At 37.6% G+C, this 21,187-nt stretch overlaps 1 protein-coding gene across 1 annotated transcript in view; it reads left to right on the forward strand.

Annotated features, from left to right (window-relative positions):
• The window catches only part of Sos (Son of sevenless), a 765,665-nt gene that overhangs the window by 669,478 nt on the left and 75,000 nt on the right, over positions 1 to 21,187 (forward strand). The window contains exon 22 of the mRNA XM_067134824.2: positions 5,102 to 5,351. Within this exon, the coding sequence (XP_066990925.2) occupies positions 5,102 to 5,351 (250 nt within the window). The remainder of the gene's footprint in view (positions 1 to 5,101; positions 5,352 to 21,187) is intronic.

Consider the following 21,187-nt stretch of genomic DNA (forward strand, 5'->3'; position numbering starts at 1 on the left):
TAGTTAAAGTAGTTGTAGCCTCCCTGTTGAAATATAAAACAAAGAACACGGCAGTCACAACTGACGTGAATACTGCAGAATGATTGAGAAACGAATGAGAGAGATTCCCCAGCTGCTCGCTGCTTTAGAGTTTCACTTGCCTTATTCAAAAGAGGGGGTTCCCCATGAGACCATAGCTAGAGGGCTCAACAGCTGTCTGAAGACGAAGCGCATAACCGTTGGAAAATAGCAATTCAGTGCATCGATCGAAAGTAGCCGAAATATAAACACATTCTTCTTCTTCGTTTTGCCTCATGACAGAGGCGTCATGACTATCATAATATTCAGCCCTCTAGCCGATGAACCATACTCCGCCATTCTTTCCTATCGAAGGCTTTCAATGTGGTTGCTCTGAGAGAACTCTGTAGGGGGGCGTTCACCATGTCAATCCATCGTGTTGGTACTCATCCTCATTGTCTGGTTCCCTGGACTTTGCCCTCAACAGTCAGCTTTTAAAGACTACCGTCTCGGCGCATTATATGTCCAAAGTAGCATACAATCCGCTGAGAGACCTTACGCGATAGACAAACTTTTATCTGAAGTTGGTTCAGGATTGATGTGTTCGTGCGATGAGCTGTCCAAGAAATCCTTAACATTTTCCTCCAGCACCACATTTTAAAGCTTTCTATCCGTTCACGAACATGTTTGAGGATGGTCCATGTCTCTGCACCATACAAGAAGACTGAGAAGACTAGAGATTCAACGAACTTCTTTTTTGAATTGATGGTCATGTTATTATCTTTCCAGATCTTCCACAGACGGATCATCGCTACCTTTGCTATTTCAATTCTTCGCTTTATTTCATCTTTGGAACCACCAGAATTGGATAGTAAGGAGCCTAGATATACATACTGATGTACAACTTCAAACCCTCCAGTCTGTTTGATATGTGGACTGTTGTTGTTCTTACGATCAGCAATCATGACTTAGTTTTCTGTCGACTTAAGCGTAATCCAATTTCTAGGCTTGCTTCCTCTACTCTCTTGATCAACTCTGTCAACTCCTCTTCAGATGATGCTATCAAGGTGGTGTCATCAGCAAATCTCAAGTTGTTGATCTTGCATCCCCCATTGGAAAACCCTTTGTCCCAGCCATCTAATGCAGTTCTCATTGCATATTCACCATAGAGATTGAAAAGTAACGGTGACGGGATACATCCCTGGCGAACTCCAGCCCTTGTACGAAACTGCTGAGACTGTTTGTTTTGAATCTTCACAGTGGCTGTATTTTCCTTATACAAGGACTTGAGGAGATCAATCAAATGGAGTGGCAAACCCATGTCATCCAAAATTTTCCAAAGGTGGTTCCATTTGACAGTATCGGAGGCCTTTTGGTAATCAATAAAGCACAGGTATACCGGAACATTGAATTATCTAGCTTTTTCTATGATTTGTCTTAGGCTTAAGATCTGTTCTGCACTTATTCCATCAGGTCCACACGCTTTTCCAGTTCTCAGCATTTTCAAATCCATTTCTACTTCATCTCGGAGGATGTCAGGTTCAGGATCTGACTATTTGTCTATCTTCACTTGGTCTTGTGAATTACATTGTTCACTGTACAGATCCTGGCAGTACAGTCTCCATGTTTCCAGAACATTCTCTATATCCACAACATCATCACCCTGTGAGTTCTGTATATTCCAGGAATATGGCTTGAATTCTCGAGTGATGATTCTAATTTTGTTAAAAAGATCCTTGCTGTGATTTTGATTTGCATGGTCTTCAATCTCAAAACAAATGTTACTAAGAAAATTATTCTTATCTCTTCTACAAGAAAACTGAATCCTTCTATCAAGATCAGACATTTGCTCTCTTTTTTTCTTACTGTTAATGCCAGATTTTTTAAGGCACCTTCTTTCTTCTACAAGCTGAAGGGTCAAGTCAGAAATCCACTGTTGCCTTCTAGTATTTGGTACTCGAGATTCATTCAAAGAGGACTCTCTCCAGTTTTTAGTCGCATTCCACAGCCTTTCTGCAGTTGTTACTGGATCCTGTAATATGGAAGCTCTTCACGCCAATGATTCCTTGAATGACGACATGTTAACTACTTGTGGTATCCTGTGTGATCTTTTAACTGGTGTTTGAAGTTTTATTCTTATTTCTGTTCTAAGAAGCTGATGATCACTGCCACATACTGCATCTGGACAGATTTTGGTGTCCATTACAGAAGACCTCCATCTTGAACTGATCAAGATGTAGTCAGTCTGATTTTTATATTGACCATCAGGCGAAGTCCATGTGTACATGTGCCGTATCTGATGCCTGAAGACTGTATTAATTATAGTGAACCTGTTTTGAATTGCAAACTCAAGAAGCTTGTTCCCCCGTTCATTTCTTTCTCCAATTCCGTATCTTCCTATCGAGGTTCTGACATGCTCATCATGTTGTGTTGAACCAATTTTGGCATTGAAGTCTCCCATAACAATAGTTATTTCTCTGCTTGGAAAAGCTGAAACAGTAGCATCAAGATCTTGATAGAACCGGTCAATTATTTCATCAGACTCATCCGCTTTTGGGGTATAAACCTGAATGATGTTGATTGAAAGTGGCTTGCATTTGAGACTTAGTGTTATAATGCGATCATTAACAGGTTTATATCCTTTCACTAGGCCATTCAGTTTGTCACTGATCACAATTGCGACCCTGTTACTGCTTTTTTCTTAATTACCAGAAAAGTAGACCCAATGATTACCACTTCTAAAATGGCCATTGTTTTTCCAGTGAGTTTCACTTAGCCCAGCCACTCCTATATTATACCTTTCCAGCTCTTGTATCATCAGGAGAAGTTTTCCTGAAGCTAAAAGTCCTCTCACATTCCAAGTAGCCACTTTCTGCTTTGTTCTTCCAGTCGCAAATTTCGCATATGCAGCCTGGTTGCCTACATGCACATGCCCAGTAGCATATTTCACACTTTGCAGCCTGGAACCGCAAAAGCGCCGGTTGTCAGCCGGGTTGCATGACGAATTAGATCCATTTAAAGCAGTTATCATGATAGTGTTCATCGGAATAATAGTGTAGTGAGGTCCCTCTCTCTTCCACACCGCAGTACCACAACCGAAAAATCAGTCATTCTGTAAATTCAACCACAACTCAGTGGACGTGTCAGAACCATGGAGCATAGGTTTAATAACAGATTTCTCCCATAAGATGATAAAAGATTCAGCACTGTGATGGACGAAGTTGGTAGTACTGAAACATCTGTTCGGGGGATCACTGCCACCGTAAACCACACCTTCTAACATGTGTTTGGTCTACTTTAAATACGCCACACATCAGGCAATACTGCGACACACCCTGCAGACTCGTTCAAATTTTCAAAGTTCTCATGATCACAAGGCTTGCTACTGACTGTTCTCTATCTCCGTGCGGTCCAGAATGAATCCGTTGGCTAACTGCCTCTCGCACAAAGCTTTCCAATATAACGAACACACAGTGTTACTAAATATTCAAATAAATATTCATGGGGCATATATATGATATGTCTCAATGTGAACACCAAATAGTGGACTCCTTATAAATTAACGACAATCTTGAAGATAGGGGGAGTTCTTGCAATCCTTTGGTGAAAGAGAGCAGATTATGGCTCGTATTGAAGTTTGGAATCTGAAAAATAAAAAAAGGAGGAATGAAAGTTGAGTTGATAACAGAAGATGAAAAGGAAAAATTGAAAAGGAACCTTATCCCTGGAGCTGGTATGAGGTGTCTGCTAGCGTTGGCTGCATGAAGCAAACTGGCGAGTACCCTTATTACTGCTTCTAGTATTGTATGTATGTATACGTAGAGGCGAGGAGTGAGTCATGTGAGGAGGGGGGGGGGGGGCGTTGCCTTGGGCAGGTCAGATGTACGCGGAGAAGATATAATATGAAGGGATGGTGGAACAGTAGCTCTTGTTACAGAAGAAATATTTTTAGCGGTTTTATAATTCATAAAATTATTTTTTTCTTTTTCAGATTCCAAACTTCAATAGGCGCCATAATCTGCTCTCTTTCACCTAAGGATTGCTAGAACTCCCCCCAAGTTCAAGATTGTCGTTAATTTATAAGGAGTCCACTATTTGGTGTTCCACGTCACATACAGTTTCCTAGTCTTATTGCTAGCACGTGCATATTGACTAGCTCAACTTGAACTCTTATGGTATCCAGATTGTGTCTCTCCTAAGGAATTTATAAACATTGGTGTCCACGTCATATATAAACCTTAGTCTGTATTGCCGTTATGTGCCTTTTGATGGTTCAACTTGGACACGCGATGATTCAACGAACCCTATTTTAACTTTTGTTTTTAATCAGTTTGAAGGAATTCCAACCTCACAATTTTTAATTTAATCCACACTTCACGCATTGATGTACATTTTAATTCCACAATGCCTATTGTTATATTTTAACAACCCCATGATTCTTTTTATTTTACAGATTGTTTACTGTTAATGCATTTCACAATAAATACTTCTTTTTATTTTGCACATATTTTGTTACAATCTCAAGTCTATTGTTCATGTTGTGTTGATCATTGATGATCACTCTTTTATCACAACACAGTTACTATTTTGACATGAGGATACTATTTTGATCATTTCTAAACTTAGGGCCCTGACCTAGTCTTTGTGCATTAATGGCTGATGTTCACTATGCCGAATGAAACATGTCCCATTATTTAAGATACTTCATGATTATACTATAATCCAATGAGTATATTGTAATGTATTGAATAGGTGGTTGTAAATAAAATTTTATAATTTTAATATTTCTATTATAGTTTTTAAAAATTAATTATCTGTTGTTCCTTTAAAGCTACCTCATTTTGTGTTATTCTGATGTTGATAACTTTTGGGACAAAATTTAAATGAAAACAGTCAGTTATTTTAACTGTCTTTGGACTGGATATATTTTGATAAATGCACTCTAATAAATGTTTTTAATATGTGAACTCATTTTCCCTATAAAAATGTAATATTCTTATGTATGAAATATTTTAATTTTACAATTTTCTTCAAGAGGTACCATCTCCACCTTTTATGTACTGCAGAAGTGAGGACTAATGCTCCTTTCTTTGTGTATGTGTAGCCCCGCAAGTGGCCAGACTTAAACCTGAAGTCTCCAGGCATAAAACCTCGCAACTTCCCTGGTCGTGGTCATCCACCAGGTCCACTGCCATCTGTTGGGGACCGTCACACATCTCTATCAAGCATACGAGTACCAGAGGATGGGGAGGAAACACCACGAACTCCTCACACTGCATCAGCTCCTCACACTCCACCCCATCATGTTGGCTCTTCAGACTTCAGCGTGTTTGCACCAATTATTATAGGACAAGGTTTCTTCCTTTTTATTATTGGATTATTTTACCCTGTACCTCACAATTCTAGTTCCTATCAAGTATAATAATATGTTTAGTGTTCAGTACAGTCTCCATTACCTTTCTTTATTCACTGGTGTCAAAAAGTTGAGTAATCAGTACACATTTGATTTGTTAAACTGTACGTGAGAATGGCTCAATTTGTTAAGTATACTGTACATCACAGACATGCTTGCATTCAAAAAACCTGTATCATCTTGTAATGACTTGCAGTTACAAAATTGTAACGTGGAATTTATTCAACAATCTCTCAGGGTGATAAATATAGAGTGTAATCATGTCTATCAGCCCAAAAGCCTATATCATGCCTACAAGTACAGGCTGTGAAAGCATCAATGTTAACAAAATTTAAACCTTTCGAAGTAATGGAAGTACAAAGTTCAAGCTTGAGCAGTCCATCCATGAGAGCATATTATTGTATTTGGCTCCTTCTGTTGGTAAAAAGTGGTAAATTTAACTCTAAATAGTATTGCTAATTATTGATGAGGCATGATTTCTCCTGCTTGAACGTATAAGTTCACAAAATAACTGGTATTGGTTACATGATGACCCTAGAGTAATTTACCAAACTTTTCACACACAAAAAAAAAGTTTTTTTCTGTGCTGTTACTACAGCAAGAATTTTAGGGCCGAACTTTTTCAACCTGTCATTAATTTTGATGCATTGCATTAATTCTGAATTAGTTTTTGTCACTATTAACTGAACTAGATTCAAAGAAAGCATTGTTGAAGCTGCAGTAGAAGTTTGTGGTAAAACTAATAGCAAAATGAAGGCAAAAGAAACTCTTTGGTGGAACGATCGGGTGAAGATTGCTGTGAAAGCGTAAAATGAAACCAGGAAAGCCAGAGACAAAGAAATGCAAAAAGGAAGTCAAAGGAATGAATCTAGAGTAAACAAACTGCAGCAGAATACCGAACAATACGAAATATAAGAAGAGACAATGAATACATAACAGCAATAGAGGAACCAGATGGTAACATAGTTAGGGATGAGACAGAAATAAGGAAGATCATGAAATCCTATTTTGATAATTTATAAAACAGTACTGGGAAAGGCTCCAATGATGTAACCACGCAGGTCACTTTAAGCTGCAATGATGAGCCTGACCAAGAGAGCCCGCCAACATGGAAGTAGAGACTGCCCTTAATAGTATGCCCAAAGAAAGATCAACAGGATTTGATGAAGTCAGTGCAGATATAATCAAAGCAACTGGTGCAATAGGAATACAGTGGCTTCATAGAGTAATTAATGCAATATGGAAGGATAGGAAAGTCCCAGATGATTGGAAAAAAGGAATAATAATACCTCTCTTCAAAAAAGGAAGCCGGAAGAAATGTAGCAATTATAGAGGGATCACTTTATTGTCTCATGGTTTGAAAATATTTGAGAAAATACTTGAAAAAAGGCTAAGGAAAATAATAGAACCACAACTACAGGAAGAACAATATGGATTCAGAGAACACCGATCAACTACTGATCTCATATTTGCACTTAGAATACTGTTAGAAAATCATTGGGAGAAGGGCAAAGACTTAACACTAGTGTTTTTGAATCTCGAAAAAGCATTTGATAGTGTTCCAAGGAAGACTATATGGGAATGCTTAAGAAAGAAAAATGTACCCAAAGGGCTTATCCAGAAAGTTAAAATGCTTTACGAGGACTGCTGCAGTACATGTTGAATAGGTGGAATAAATAAACATTACTATTTCTTTGACTTTATTGACTGCTGCAGTTGCATACAGAAAGGAAACGGTAATTCTGATTGGTTCCAAACCACTAAAAGAGTGCAACAAGGCAGTACCCTTTCACCCTTACTTTTTATCACTGTCATGGATGAAGTCATGAAAGAAATTAAGCGGAAGAACAATATGGACATCAATGCATTTGCATTTGCAGATGATGTAGTAACGTGGGGAAATACAGAGACGGAAGTCCAAGAGAGGCTGAACACCTGGAATGAACATTTGAAAGCACACGGATTAACAATAAATCGAAAACTGTTACTATGTCTGTCAATAGGCAGAAGAAGAAAGGAAAAATAATGCTGGAAGGTACACAGCTGGAAACAGTAGACCAATATAAATATCTTGGGTGCATCATTTCAAGTGATAACAGAATACAGCATGAGATTAACAACCGCATTCAAAAATCAGCTCAGTTTTACCATCAAGTTCGGAACCTCCTCTGGAACGAACAAGTTCCCTTAAGATCAAAGCAGATTCTATTTCAATCATACTTCACCCCCATAATAATATATGGCCTAGAAACCTGCACAACAACCCAACAAGTGGATAGCAAACTACAAGCCGCAGAAATGAAGTTCCTACGAACTATGGTACCGAAGACAAAAAAGGACGGGGTAAGAAATGAAAGAATAAGGGAGGAAGCTGGTGTGTACCCATCCCTGAATGAAAAAGTGACAAGGGCCCGTTTGAAATGGTTTGGCCATGTCAAACGAATGGACGATGGAAGGACAGCAAAACAATATCTACACACAGTCGTGGCCGGAAAACGACCGGTAGGAAGACCTAGGAAGAGATAGCAGGACCAAGTGAAAGAGGGCATAGGAACAAGAGGAGTCAGCTGGGATGTCGTCCTGAGAGAAGAGTGGTACATGAACAGACAGAAATGGAGAGAGCTCGTAAACAACACCCGGGCAACTGGAGTGGAAAATTGATGATGATGATGATGATGATGATGATGATGATGATGATGATGATGATGAACTGAAGAGAAAAGAGCGCTTGTATATTTCCATTTAAACAGAACTACAGTAGATAATTCCAAAAATGCCTAGTGTAATATTTTTTAAAACTGAATCATTTGTGTACCTTACATGGCCAGCACATTTTCCTCTATTTTATGTGCCTTGTGACATACATTTGTGGAGTAGTTTCAAGAATGTAAATACCACAACACTACCCCCTAACTGGTCTCCATGTTCATGGAATTTAACAGGTTCTTTGTTCTCCACAGATCTTTACTAAAAAACATGCAATCTCTAAATTAATCTGGGCTTGCATCAGAATAACACCTTTCTCTGCTCCTGTGATGATCTTAACTACAGTGCATATTGCTCATCGTGTTTGCAGTACAGAATTAGCAGTTTCTGTTCAAACTTGGATTTCTTAGCGGCTGCTAGATTTGTAAACAAGTTGCATGATAGATATTATCGGGTTTCCCCATTGCAGTACTTCCCATTTCATTATCACTAGATTTTAATTCTGCTGATGAGATACAAACTTTAGCCAGTGTGCTAATCATAATAAAAAAAAATAATAATAATAATAATGATAGTAGTAATAATAGTTCTTCATTTTCCAGCTCCAGTTTCCTGGGTGTGGAGTACAAGTGCTCGTTGCTTCTTGCTGTCAAAGTATAGTTTCAGTTCCTCTATGTCCTCCCACTTGACATTCCTCTTGCTGACCTCCGATTTCACTGTGTCTATCCATCTATTTCTTGGTCTCCCAACTGGCCTCTCCCCTTTCACTATTCTGTCAAAGTAATTCCTTGCTGTTCTTGTTCCGTCCATCCTCGCAACATATCCAAACCATTGTAGCATGTGTCTTCCTAAAAACTCAGTAACAGGTATTTTGATGCCAGCCTCCTCCTTCCTGTTTACTTTATTTCTAATCTTGTCCTTCCTGATCTTTTGGTTCATTGTTCTGATGAATTTCATTTCTGTTGACTGGATTTTACTATTTGCTTTGTTATTCAGGGTACATGTTTTGAGTCCATATGTGAGAATTGGAATGAAATAGGTATAAAACATGGTCAATTTGGCTTTCTGGGGTATTTTATCATCCCAGAGTAGATTTCTCACTTGAAAATAAAATTGAGAAGCTTTCTGAGTCTATTACATATTTCTTGATTTACTGTGTTATCTTTTGAAATGATACTTCAAAGGTATTTCATGTTAGAAACAGACTGCAATACAGTTGCCTCCAGGAAAATGTTTGAATCTGTGCCTTTCCTGTTGATAGTCATTTCAACAGTTTTTATTCATTAAACTTGCCATTCCAAAGATTTAGTTTCTCCTGTACTTCTGCTTCATTTTCTCCCCACATCAGAACATAATGTGCATTATTATTATTATTATTATTATTATTATTATTATTATTATTATTATTATTATTATTATTATTATTATTATTATTATTATTATTATTATTATCATTAATAAATGTTCCTTTGAACTATACAAAAGCCATAAAGATTAATGCTTTGGGACACATTGAGTTGTGTGGGGACCATGGTCATTGTATGTACTCTGTGCCCCGTTGCAGAGATTCCATATGTTGTCTTTTAATGATTCTGTAAGTAATGGAAAGGAACAAACGACTGCAAATCTAGTCATGTATAGAATGATAAATTGATAGTAACTCACACAGTAGTAGTCGCTGTGATGAAAATGGCATATACTGTAGGGAGAATCCCGTTGTAACAATTTTTTCATGTCCTATGAAAATTCCTGTAATATCCCCTGGTTACAGTGAGACTGTTTCACTGATTCAACTGATATTACGAGTGATTTAGTATTTCTTTCCCTTATCAATATTTATGCACTCTGCAGTTTATAAATATCATATTCCCTGTTCTCTATTGACACCAGTATCATACAATACTAATACTAATTAATAAGGTAGAACCGAAATACAGTGAAGCTCTGTTAAGAAGTTTTTCAAGGGACTGCAAAAAAAAATCTTCTTAAGCAGGAAACTTCTTAAAAGGGGTAATGCCCAAAAACTTATTCTGTACTTCGAAATACATGTGAAACAAACAGCCAACAGATTTCCTTGTTTGTGAACAATACCGAAATAGGCCGATATATAAGAGCTCCTAACAGAAAGCCACAATATAAAAATTCGATTATCATGACAATATTTTTAGAGGTAAAGTAAAACAATTGAACATACCGTATTAAAATACAGTATATTTGGTAAGAGAAGGGAACATATTAAGTTATATAAGGACGTAGCAAGGTTTGCTTATTTTAGCAGGCAGAACCATTTCATTCCACGCTTTCCTTTCCTCCGGACTTACAGTCTCTGCTTCGCAACAAATTGTTTTGTAAACAATGTCGGCTCGATTTTTAAAGCGATCCAGCCACCCGTTCGACGCAGTAAAAGGTACCCTTAATTTGCATGCGGCTTTCTCCTGCACAATAGTCCCACTGAAAGGTATGTTTAAACTTCGCTGCTGTTTAAACCACATTAGCAGAGCTTGTTCTATTTCATCGTACTTTTCAGATTAAACTTCCTTACAATTTGCTGAAGTATTCCCTGCAAAAGCTATAATACCGTTCAAAGTAGGCGGCGGCATCTGCAGCTCCTTTGCCAAGGCAACACGGGAAAGTGTAGATAACTCCACTTTCCTTATAATCTCCACTTTGTCTTTTATTGTTAGTGCCTTTCGCTTGATATCTTTCCTCTGAGTTCCGCTCATTTTCACTTAAAAAGTTTGTACGTTGATATTACAAGTACAACTAACTTCACCGACTCCTATAATTACGACGCTACACTGTGCTTGGCAATCCGTAGCTTAGGTTTACAAGACGCAAAGACAAGACGTGTACTACAGTTTGTTAGCATGTGCTTTCTATCTTCCTCACACCCCTGACACCTGCTTCAAGGATAACGGCAGCAAAATAATGGGAAATATAGCAACTTATTCTTAGAGATCTTAGAACCTAGGCCTAAATCGCCCCTGCATTCCTACTGGTTGTCACGGCAACGGGCGTAGTTTCTGGCTGTTTCACAAGTACCGCATGGCCAAGCCAGTATTGAGTTTATTTTCCCGCTTCAATCCTCTTCATGCTATAGTTAATGAAGAAAAGAAACACAGGTTCGAAGTTGCAGAAATGAGTGCATGGAAAAGTATCTGGGGTATTACGTGGGAGTGATAAAGGCGCAGTAGCAACGCTAACATATCTAAACGTAAACAGTTTCTTTCCCCGCGAGAATTTTATTTCATGTCTCCTCATCCTTGTGCTACGTTCTAATAATGTGATGTAATAATTACGAGTGACACGATAATACAATGTTTAGCTCGTATAAAGGTAAAATTAAAAATAACTTTCAATTTTATGCCAACAAGTGGTATTGCAATGCGTCTGTGTGCCTCCCACCAACACCCAGTTGACTATCAACATTCGTTCAACTTCGTAAACGATCGGGATCTTTCGGCCGGCTGTGGCGGCATGTGTATCAGCTGGCTGTTGGCAAGTCGGCTGCTTCCTGCATAGAGTCAGGAAGTTGTTTTTATTCACCTCACTAATAATGGACACAGAAAATATTATCAGTTTAGTTCAAAAACGTAATTTCCTCTACGGCAAGACCCATAAGTATTATTGCAACAACAACGTAAGAAAGAATGCCTGGAAGGAAATAAGCAAGGGAATGAAAAATCAAACAGGTTAGAATATTCAATTTTGTGGTAGATTAACAGTAATGTTGTGGACAAATACACTTTACGGTTTTTAATTAATGTTTAGGCCACCTTGATTAATGACTTCACCCTGTCGCGGCCCGCAAATTACTGCATTAAAGTTTTATCAAACCATCCATTGCGTGCTTTATGTTTCCCACGTAGAATCCCGTTCAATTCTATTCCGCTAGATGGAACGGTGGAGTGAAAATTTCGACTGATGGGTTTGATTTGATTCCACAAGGTGAGAGTGAGCATCTGGTGTCCGTGTTGTCATTAGTGTGATGTCCTATGGCCTTGGCAGGCCCGCACATGTTCCATGACACCAGACACATACCGCGAGTGCGCGAACAGTGTAACACAGGGTGCAAATTGCGCGGAGACTGGAGGATTCTAACCATGCGCTGCTTTGAGCGGACATTTTCTATCTCAAGGGGCTCTAAAATCTGAACTGTTTAACCGGGAAATATATTTACAACGGAACACTTTAAACGGGAAAAATATACATATATCAATGCAACTGATCAAGGGACTAAGAATATCACACTTCTTAGGTGGGAAAACTTCTTATGCGGGAACTTCTTAACCGAGTTTCACTGTAATTTCCTTTTGAGGTTATTATATGATTTGTGCACTCTAGCAATTACAGTATATTGAATTTGATCTATCATCTTGGTATTGATTTCTCGCTGTGTGCACTAGCAAGCTCTCTCATTGACATTCAGAGGCACTATCGAGGGTTATTAGTAACACTTGTAAGCTGGTGTAAACAAAGATTCAAGTTCGAAACGAAAGAGGAGAACATGTTTTCATAATAAGCCTGTATTCAACAACAACAGTTACTTTTGCTGTTATTCTTAAGATTTCCAGAAGTCCGCTAATTTAATTATTTCATATAATGCTCACTTCTGTATTCACCACAGAATTTATTATCTAAGTGTCCATTTCAATCTGAATTTAAACCATAAATGTTTCATACTGACATGGAGAACAAATGACTGTGCTGCCACCATTCTCATAATGTAAACAAGTTTTTAAGTAGGTTCAGTGTTTGCAAATAATTTATCATAAATTATGTCTGCTGTTGATCAGAAACAAAGAAAGAAGCCTAATATGACACTCCAAGAGAATCTGGTGGCAGAAAGCATTAACATAATAGAGAATGAGAAAACAAACTATAGCCTACACATTGTTTATTTCACTCAAAAAATAAGGTAATATTCCTTGGCTCTTCATCCAAAAATCATTTCCAATCGTGTACCATACAAGATGGAAGCTATAATCGAGAATTCATCATGTGCTGAGAATTCCAGGTTATGTTTGTTCAAGGTTAAGACTGACTGTCGAAGCTTTAGATAACCTTAAATGTTTTCCAAAATCAGTGTTATCATAGTCCTCAAAGTATGTACAATGTTCTCTTTTATACACCTAGGATGTTTTATTGTATAATCTTGATCATATTCCTTGTTGCTGTGATTTTCTCTTTCAATTAAATATTCCAGTAGTCTACGAGCTGCTGTCTTGCAAGGTTATTATCTTAGATTTCCAATGATTGAAGCCCTATGGAGTCCGGCATTAGTCAACCTGCCTTGGCGGGTGCAGGTAACTGATCACTCGTTGCTTTTTCTGGCCCTCCGCTGCCATCATGTCTTCCAGGATTTAAAGTTTTCACGAGTGGAAACCAGACTTTCTTGACCTGTTCAGATACCTCCTTATGGTTGAAGCTCTTGGAGTGCTTCAGGATTGTAATGGCTTCCATTTTTAGCCGGGTGTGATAAGACACAGTCATCGACAGTACCTACTTTAACATTGCTGTACTGTATGTCATGGCCTGCTAGCAGTGAGTGTTCAGCAACTGATCTTTCTGCTTGTCCCAGCTGGCTGTGCCTGTTGTGCTCCTTCAGTCAGATGGCAGTGCTGCATTTCATAGTTCCTATATACAATACACCTGGCTACAGCTCCATGGATCTTGTAGACTTCCTGCTGTGGAGAGAGGATGGCACTTGTCTTTTGCAGACCTTACTAGTTCCTGGATTTTCCTTGTTGACCTGTATATGCTTTAACCCCAAGTAGGCTTCTTATTCTATCAGTTATCTCCCCGATATATGGGAAAAAGGCTTTAGCTGCTGGCCCGCTTGTCTTCTTTCTCCCTAGTTGTTGGATGTCTGGGATAAAGATATCCAGAGAGCATGTAGGGACCGTCGTATGCTCCTGGACCACAGCCTACAGACATTGTTTATACTGCCAACCATTATAGCCCATTTGAATTCAAAATATACTGTATTTTACAATACCTGTAGTTAATACAGATTTGGATACATCACAAAAACTGTTCTTAGGTATGTAAGTCACATGTTAAACTAACAGACATGACTTACAGCTACTTTTACTTAATATTTTTGAAATTTACACAACACAAAGCTACATACATGATATTTTTGAAATTAGTGATCATTCACTTTAAGAATATGAAACTAATAATTTATGCGAGCAGTGCAATACTGTTCAATTCAAAATATACTTTATTTCCATTACCTACATTGAATTCAGAATTATATATTCGCAATGACTTATGCAAGTTCATCTTATGTTAAAAGTTACACAACATATACTATTATGCATGATATTTTTTAAATCAGTCAAAATTCTCCTAATGAGTACAATGCTTTTTTAGTTAAGTCAATTTTTAACATTTTCTTAACCTGACAAAAAATTATTTCCTGGGTGAGTTTATTGTAAAATATTACTCCCTTTTTACAAAGGATCTGTTCAGTCTATTGTGCTCTAAAATAGTTGTCTTGATTTCTACTTACATAATTATGCATGTTATGGTTGATTACCATCATCATCATCATCATCATCATCGTTGACCATCTCCAGTTGTCTGGGTGTGGTGTACAAGACCTGTCCATTTTTGTCTGTCCATGAACCACTGTTCTCTTGTGATCTTCTTTCAGTCTTCTCTCTCTTCAACATATTTATCCACCAGATCGGTCCATTTTCCTCTGGGTCTGCCCACTGGTCGTTTTCCTTTTAGTTCTCTTTCATATTCTCTTCTTGCATTTCTCCTTCTTACATTGCCAAACTACAGAAAACAACACGGTTCAACCCAGAAGAAGAATTAAATAATTGTACAGGCTGTGGAAGCTTCAAATCTAAAATAATCTCTCATGTTCTGTTCTGATCATACAGGGCAATTGTTTAAGTAATGTTCCCAGATTCGGATATTGCGCAGAAGTATGCATATACCAAAACAAAAACATCCATTATTGTTAATGAAATGGGTCATGATGTAGAGTCTAAAATAATTCCCATTTTAAGGAATGAACCTTTTGCGGTATCCACTGATGGTAGTAATGATAAAGCTAGTACCATAAGCTACCAGTATATCCCGTCATCATGTCATGTTTCAACAAAGAATCTAAGATGATTGAAAATCGTTTGTTATCTATGGAAAATTTGATTAATTGAAGAACGTGATGACTTAAACTGAAAAGTTAAATTTTTGTGAATTTGATCTTAATTCATACCCATTCCCCTCTTTTGTCTGCACCAAGGTAAAATACAGTAAAACCTCGTTAAGACGTTTCTGCAGCGGATAACAAAAATGAACGTATTACAGACTATCCACTTCATTGCCGTATAGATAATGTAATCTAATCAATATATGAAAAATGTTTCCACCTAATCGATACCTTTCTTTTTATTTAGCGTTTGACTACTTATAAAAACATTAATAATATCAGGACATGTTTCGATCGCTTTGCAATCAACATCAGCTGCCTACATAAAAGCTTATATAAAAACAGCATACAACAATTACATAGTTGACATTAAAAAACTGGTGTCAGTAAGGGACGTATTTGTTGGGAGGGGGGGGGGGGGGTTGTTACTAGGACGTTAAACTTAAAATAAATTAAAAATACTATATATGATCTAAAATGTCTTTGGTATCATTTTAAGTCCCAAAGCCTTAATAAAATCAGTTGTTTAAAAAACTAAAATTTTTTTGGTGTTATGATCCTGAAGAAAAGTTTTTTGCTAGAGACTGTCTCTTCTTTACTTGACTTCTTGTTTCTTCCACGTCACTTTTGTACTATACTATGAAGTGTGATTCTCGTGCTTATCCTTTTTCTAAGTGGAAAGGGTGTGTCTGCTGTTGGTTGAATTAAACAATTTTTGTATTCATAAACTTGTCAGGTCGAATAGCTTGTTGTACGATCTGTAACCGGCAGAAAGAAATGTGTGTCTATTAGTTAAAATCACCTGGGGATGTGTTGCCTAAGGAAACTGTTTAGAATAATGGAAATTAATTGTGATATTTTGAACTTACCCCTGTCCAAGTTACTTCCTTTACTTCCCGTAATTACGGGTGTGGGTCTGATTCTACTGTCCTCGACCTTGTGTAATAGCGGTGTGATGAGGTCTGTGTGCTGGCTTGATTCGTAGGGGGGGGAGCGAGGACGTGTCATCATTTGTTGTTTCACACGAGGAGGTGGCTTCTGTCTGTGATGTAGCAACCTCGTGATTGCTTGTTACAATTGCTGGGTGAATTTTATTCCTACCTAATAATTCCATGTATCTCATATGTTCGTATAAGGGATTTCTTTGTTCATTCATCTCATTTAAGTTCTTGTCCTTATTAATTAACTTATCCAGAAAAATGTGAATATTTTCTAAACTATTCATCAGTCTTCCTTTATTTAGTCTATTAATGATTACAAGGTCTTGTTTGATATCTGTAAATTTATGACCCGTCTCTTTCATATGTTTTTCTGCATTGACGTGTTCTTGATACCTTATTGCAAAGTTCCGTCCGTGCACTGGTTTGCAGATCAACTTATAAATTCCTGAATCCTGGAAACATTCTTCTTTGTTCTTATTAACCATGTTATGGTTGAAAAACCTGTGCCTAGTGTTATTGTTTGCTGAAAACGCTACCTTGATGTCGTATTTCTTAAATAAATTTGTAATTACTTAAATGTTAAGATTGTTGTAGGTGAACCGTTTGCTCTGACTGTTTTATTAAATTTATTTGTTGTTTACATTTACGTTTAGTAATTAACCCGTTAATATTTCTAAGACTAAAGCCATTAATGAAGACCTGTTCTCGGATGAAAGAAAGTTCTTTATTCCTCTCTTTGTTGGTTAACGGAATTTCGAAGGCCCTATTAATAAAGCTATAATACGCAGATTTTTTCTATGAGTCGGGATGTAGAGAACTTTTATGAATCGTGGTTGGAGTGAATTTAGGCTTCTTATGAATTCCAAAGTAAAATTGGTTCCCTTTTCTAGTTGTTGTAACGTCTAAAAAGTTGATCGAACCGCTTCTTCAATAGTATATTAGGATCTAAGGTGTTCAGGATGTTCAAAATACTAAGACTATCATTGAGATCCTTATTAATTATAGCATATGTATCATCTACATAGCGTACCCACAAATCAAGCCCTTTAATGCGGTCTACAATACGAGAATGTTCCAAGTGATCTAAATATATATTAGCTAATATGCCTGAGGCTGGTGCTCCCATGGGGAGGCCATCTTGTTGGTATATCTTGTTGTTAAATAAAAAGTAGGTCTGGTTAAGTACGAATTTAAGGATTGTCATGAACTCTTCTATTTCAGGTATGCTAATCAGTTTGTGTTCTAATAAATTAGTTTTTATAATCTTAATAGTCTTCTCTATGGGGATAGTAGTATACATGTCTTTTATATCAAATGAACATGTAACATGAGAAGGTTTAAGTTTAAAGTACTTAATCATCTTACAGAAGTCACTAGAATTTTTTACGGCAATGTTAGAATGAAAAACATAGTTTTGTGTTAAAAACTTATGAATGTATCGTGATGTTTTATATGTGGGGCTCTTAAGGAAATTGATTACTGGTCTAATAGGTACAGTGAAACTCTGTTAAGAAGTTTTTCAAGGGACTGCAAAAAAAAACTTCTTAAGCAGAAAACTTCTTAAAAGGGGTAATGCCCAAAAACTTATTCTGTACTTTGAAATACATGTGAAACACACAGCCAACAGATTTCCTTGTTTGTGAACAACACCGAAATAGGCCGATATATAAGAGCTGCTAACAGAAAGCCACAATATAAAACTTTGATTATCACGACAATATTTTTAGAGATTAAGTAAAATAACTGAACATACCATATTATAAAATACTGTATATTTGATAAGAGAAGGGAACATATTATATAAAAACATTGCAAGGTTTGCTTATTTTAGCAGGCAAAACCATTTCCTTCCACGCTTCCCTTTCCTCCGCACTTACACTCTCTGCTTCGCCACAAATTGTTTTGTAAACGATGCCGGCTCGATTTTTAAAGCGGTCCAGCCACCCGTTCGACGCGGTAAAAGGTCCCCTTAATTTGCATGCGGCTTTCTCCTGCACAGTAATCCCACTGAAAGGTATGTTTAAACTTCGCTGCTGTTTAAACCATATTAGCAGAGCTTGTTCTATTTCATCGTACTTTTCAGATTTAACTTCCTTACAATTTGAAGATCTCTTCTTTCTTCGCCATAATGCCGTTCAAAGTAGACGGCGGCATCCCCAGCTCCTTTGCCAAAGCAACACGGGAAAGTTTAGATGACTCCACTTTCCTTATAATCTCCACTTTGTCTTTTATTGTTAGTGCCTTTCGCTTGATCTCTTTCCTCTGAGTTCCGCTCATTTTCACTTAAAAAGTTTGTACGTGGATATTACAAGTACAAGTAACTTAACCGACTCCTATTCATACTAATTACGGCGCTACACTATGCTTGGCAATCAGTAGCTTAGGCTTACAAGACGCAAAGACAAGACGTGTACTACAGTTTATTAGCATGTGCTTTCTATCTTCTCACACCCCCGACACCTGCTTCAAGGATAACAGCAGCAAATGGGAAATCTGGCAACTTATTCTTAGAGATTCTTAGAACCTAGGCCTAAATCGCCCCTGCATTCCTACCAGTTGTTACGGCAATGGGCGTACTTTCTGGCTGTTTCACAAGTACCGCATGGCCAAGCCAGTATTGAGTTTATTTTCCCGCTTCAATCCTCTTCATGCTATAGGTAATGAAGAAAAGAAACACAGGTTCGAAGTTGCAGAATTGAGTGCATGGAAAAGTATCTGGGGTATTACATGGGAGTGATAAAGGCGCAGTAGCAACTCTAGCACATCTAAACGTAAACAGTTTCTTTCCCTGCGAGAATTTTATTTCATGTCTCCTCATCCTTGTGCAACATTCTAATAATGCAATATAATAATAATTACGGGTGATGTGATAATACAGTGATTAGCTCGTATAAAGGTAAAATTAAAAATAACTTTCAATTTTATGCCAACACGTGGTATTGCAGTGCCTCTGTGTGCCTCCCACTAACACCCTGTTGGCTATCAACATTCGTTCAACTTCGTAAATGATCGGGATCTTTCGGCCGGCTGTTTGGCGACGTGTATCAGCTGGCTGCTGGCAAGTCGGCTATTTCCTGCATAGAGTCGGGAAGTAATTTTTATTCACCTCACTAATAATGGACACGGAAAATCTTATCAGTTTAGTTCAAAAACGTAATTTCCTCTGCGGCAAGACACATAAGTATTATTGCAACAACAACGTAAGAGAGAATGCCTGGAAGGAAATAAGCAAGGGAATGAAAAATCTAACAGGTTAGAATATTCAATTTTGTGGTAGATTAACAGTAATGTTGTGGACAAATACACTTTACGGTTTTTAATTAATGTTTAGGCCACCTCGATTAATGACTTCACCCTGTTCCGGCCTGCAAATTACTGCATTAAAGTTTTATCAAACCATCCATTGTGTGCTTTATGTTTCCAACTCCAACGTAGAATCCCGTTCGATTCTATTCCGCTAGATAAAACGGTGGAGTGGAAATTTCGACTGATGGGTTCGAATAATACCAATATAATGGTCCGTTATTGGACATTATAAATTTTCCAGCTAACTCATTCTTGGTTGCCTGCGTTTCGCCCTCGTGTGCTAAGTTAGGCTCGTCAGTTGGGACTTAGCACACCACCCAAGACGCAAGGCAAGTGCATACCGTGGAGGCCACTGCATAGGCTACTTGAAGCCCCCAGCAGTGCCAATGCACTATGAGAGCTATGTCTCATTTTCAAAAATTGATGCCTGTCTGGCCATCAAATGATGTAGATGTTGATTCCCATAGGGAACCTGAAATATTTGTCCCGAATGAGTAAATTTATAATACCAATATAATGGTCCGTTATTGGACATTATAAATTTTCCAGCTAACTCATTCTTGGTTGCCTGCGTTTCGCTGGAAAATTTATAATGTCCAATAACGGACCATTAAATCAAATCAAATCAAATCAAAATCTCTTTATTTGCAAATGAGGTGTCTACCTCGGTGGCAAATGGTACACTAAAATACATTATTGTCAAGCACTAAATATTAAATTAACAAGAGAAGAAAATGTTTCCTATAATACAATATAATACAATTTACGCTAACAATGTTTTCTATTAAACACACAGCTCATTCTTAATAAATTTATATTGTTTACAAAATTCTAATTATAATATCTCCTGTACTACTTACAAATATAGTCAACTGATATACAGTATGTGGAATTGCTTCAAATGATACTATAAAACTAGTATAACATTAATATTTACATTGCATTTATTTATTTACTATTTTTTTTTTACCCGTTCTGGATCCTAAGTAGCATAACGACCTGCTGCGTCTTAACCAGAGCCCCTTTTGCCACCACTTTTCAGAGTTCCTGAAGGGCCTTCACAGCTACCGTAGCGGTCCCAGGGCCCTCGAAGTCCCCACTGTACTTCACCCCTACAGGCAGTCCCCTACTTTGGCTGTCCAAACTCCTTAGACCAGGGGATGGAATTAATTTATTCACACACATTTTTTTTATTTACAATAACCTGCACCGGTCGAATGCCCTCTAACACTTCATTTATTTTCTCTGTTGCTGTTTATTCTCTTCTTGAATATCTCTACAGATTTTGGAAAAGGATCAAACACTACCCCTGGTAAACTGTTCCACTCCTTCACACCCTTCCCAATGAATGAAAATTAACCCCAATCGCTTCTGCTAAAATTCCTTCTAATTTTATATTTGTGGTCAGTCCTGCCGATATAATTATTTTCCAACTGAAGCCTCTCACGGATATCTCCCCATGCTTCTTCTCCTGTATAGGCTCTATATAATCCTGTAAGTCTAGTTTTCTCCCTTCTCTTACTTAAAGTTTCCCACCCAAGTTCCTTTAACATTTCTGATACACTACTCTTTCTCCTGAAATCCCCTGTTACAAATCTTGCTGCTTTCCTCTGCACACTATCTATTTCTTTTATTAGGTATTCTTGGTGAGGATCC

This window comes from Anabrus simplex, chromosome 1, assembly GCF_040414725.1.
Source record: "Anabrus simplex isolate iqAnaSimp1 chromosome 1, ASM4041472v1, whole genome shotgun sequence".
NCBI lineage: Eukaryota > Metazoa > Arthropoda > Insecta > Orthoptera > Tettigoniidae > Anabrus > Anabrus simplex.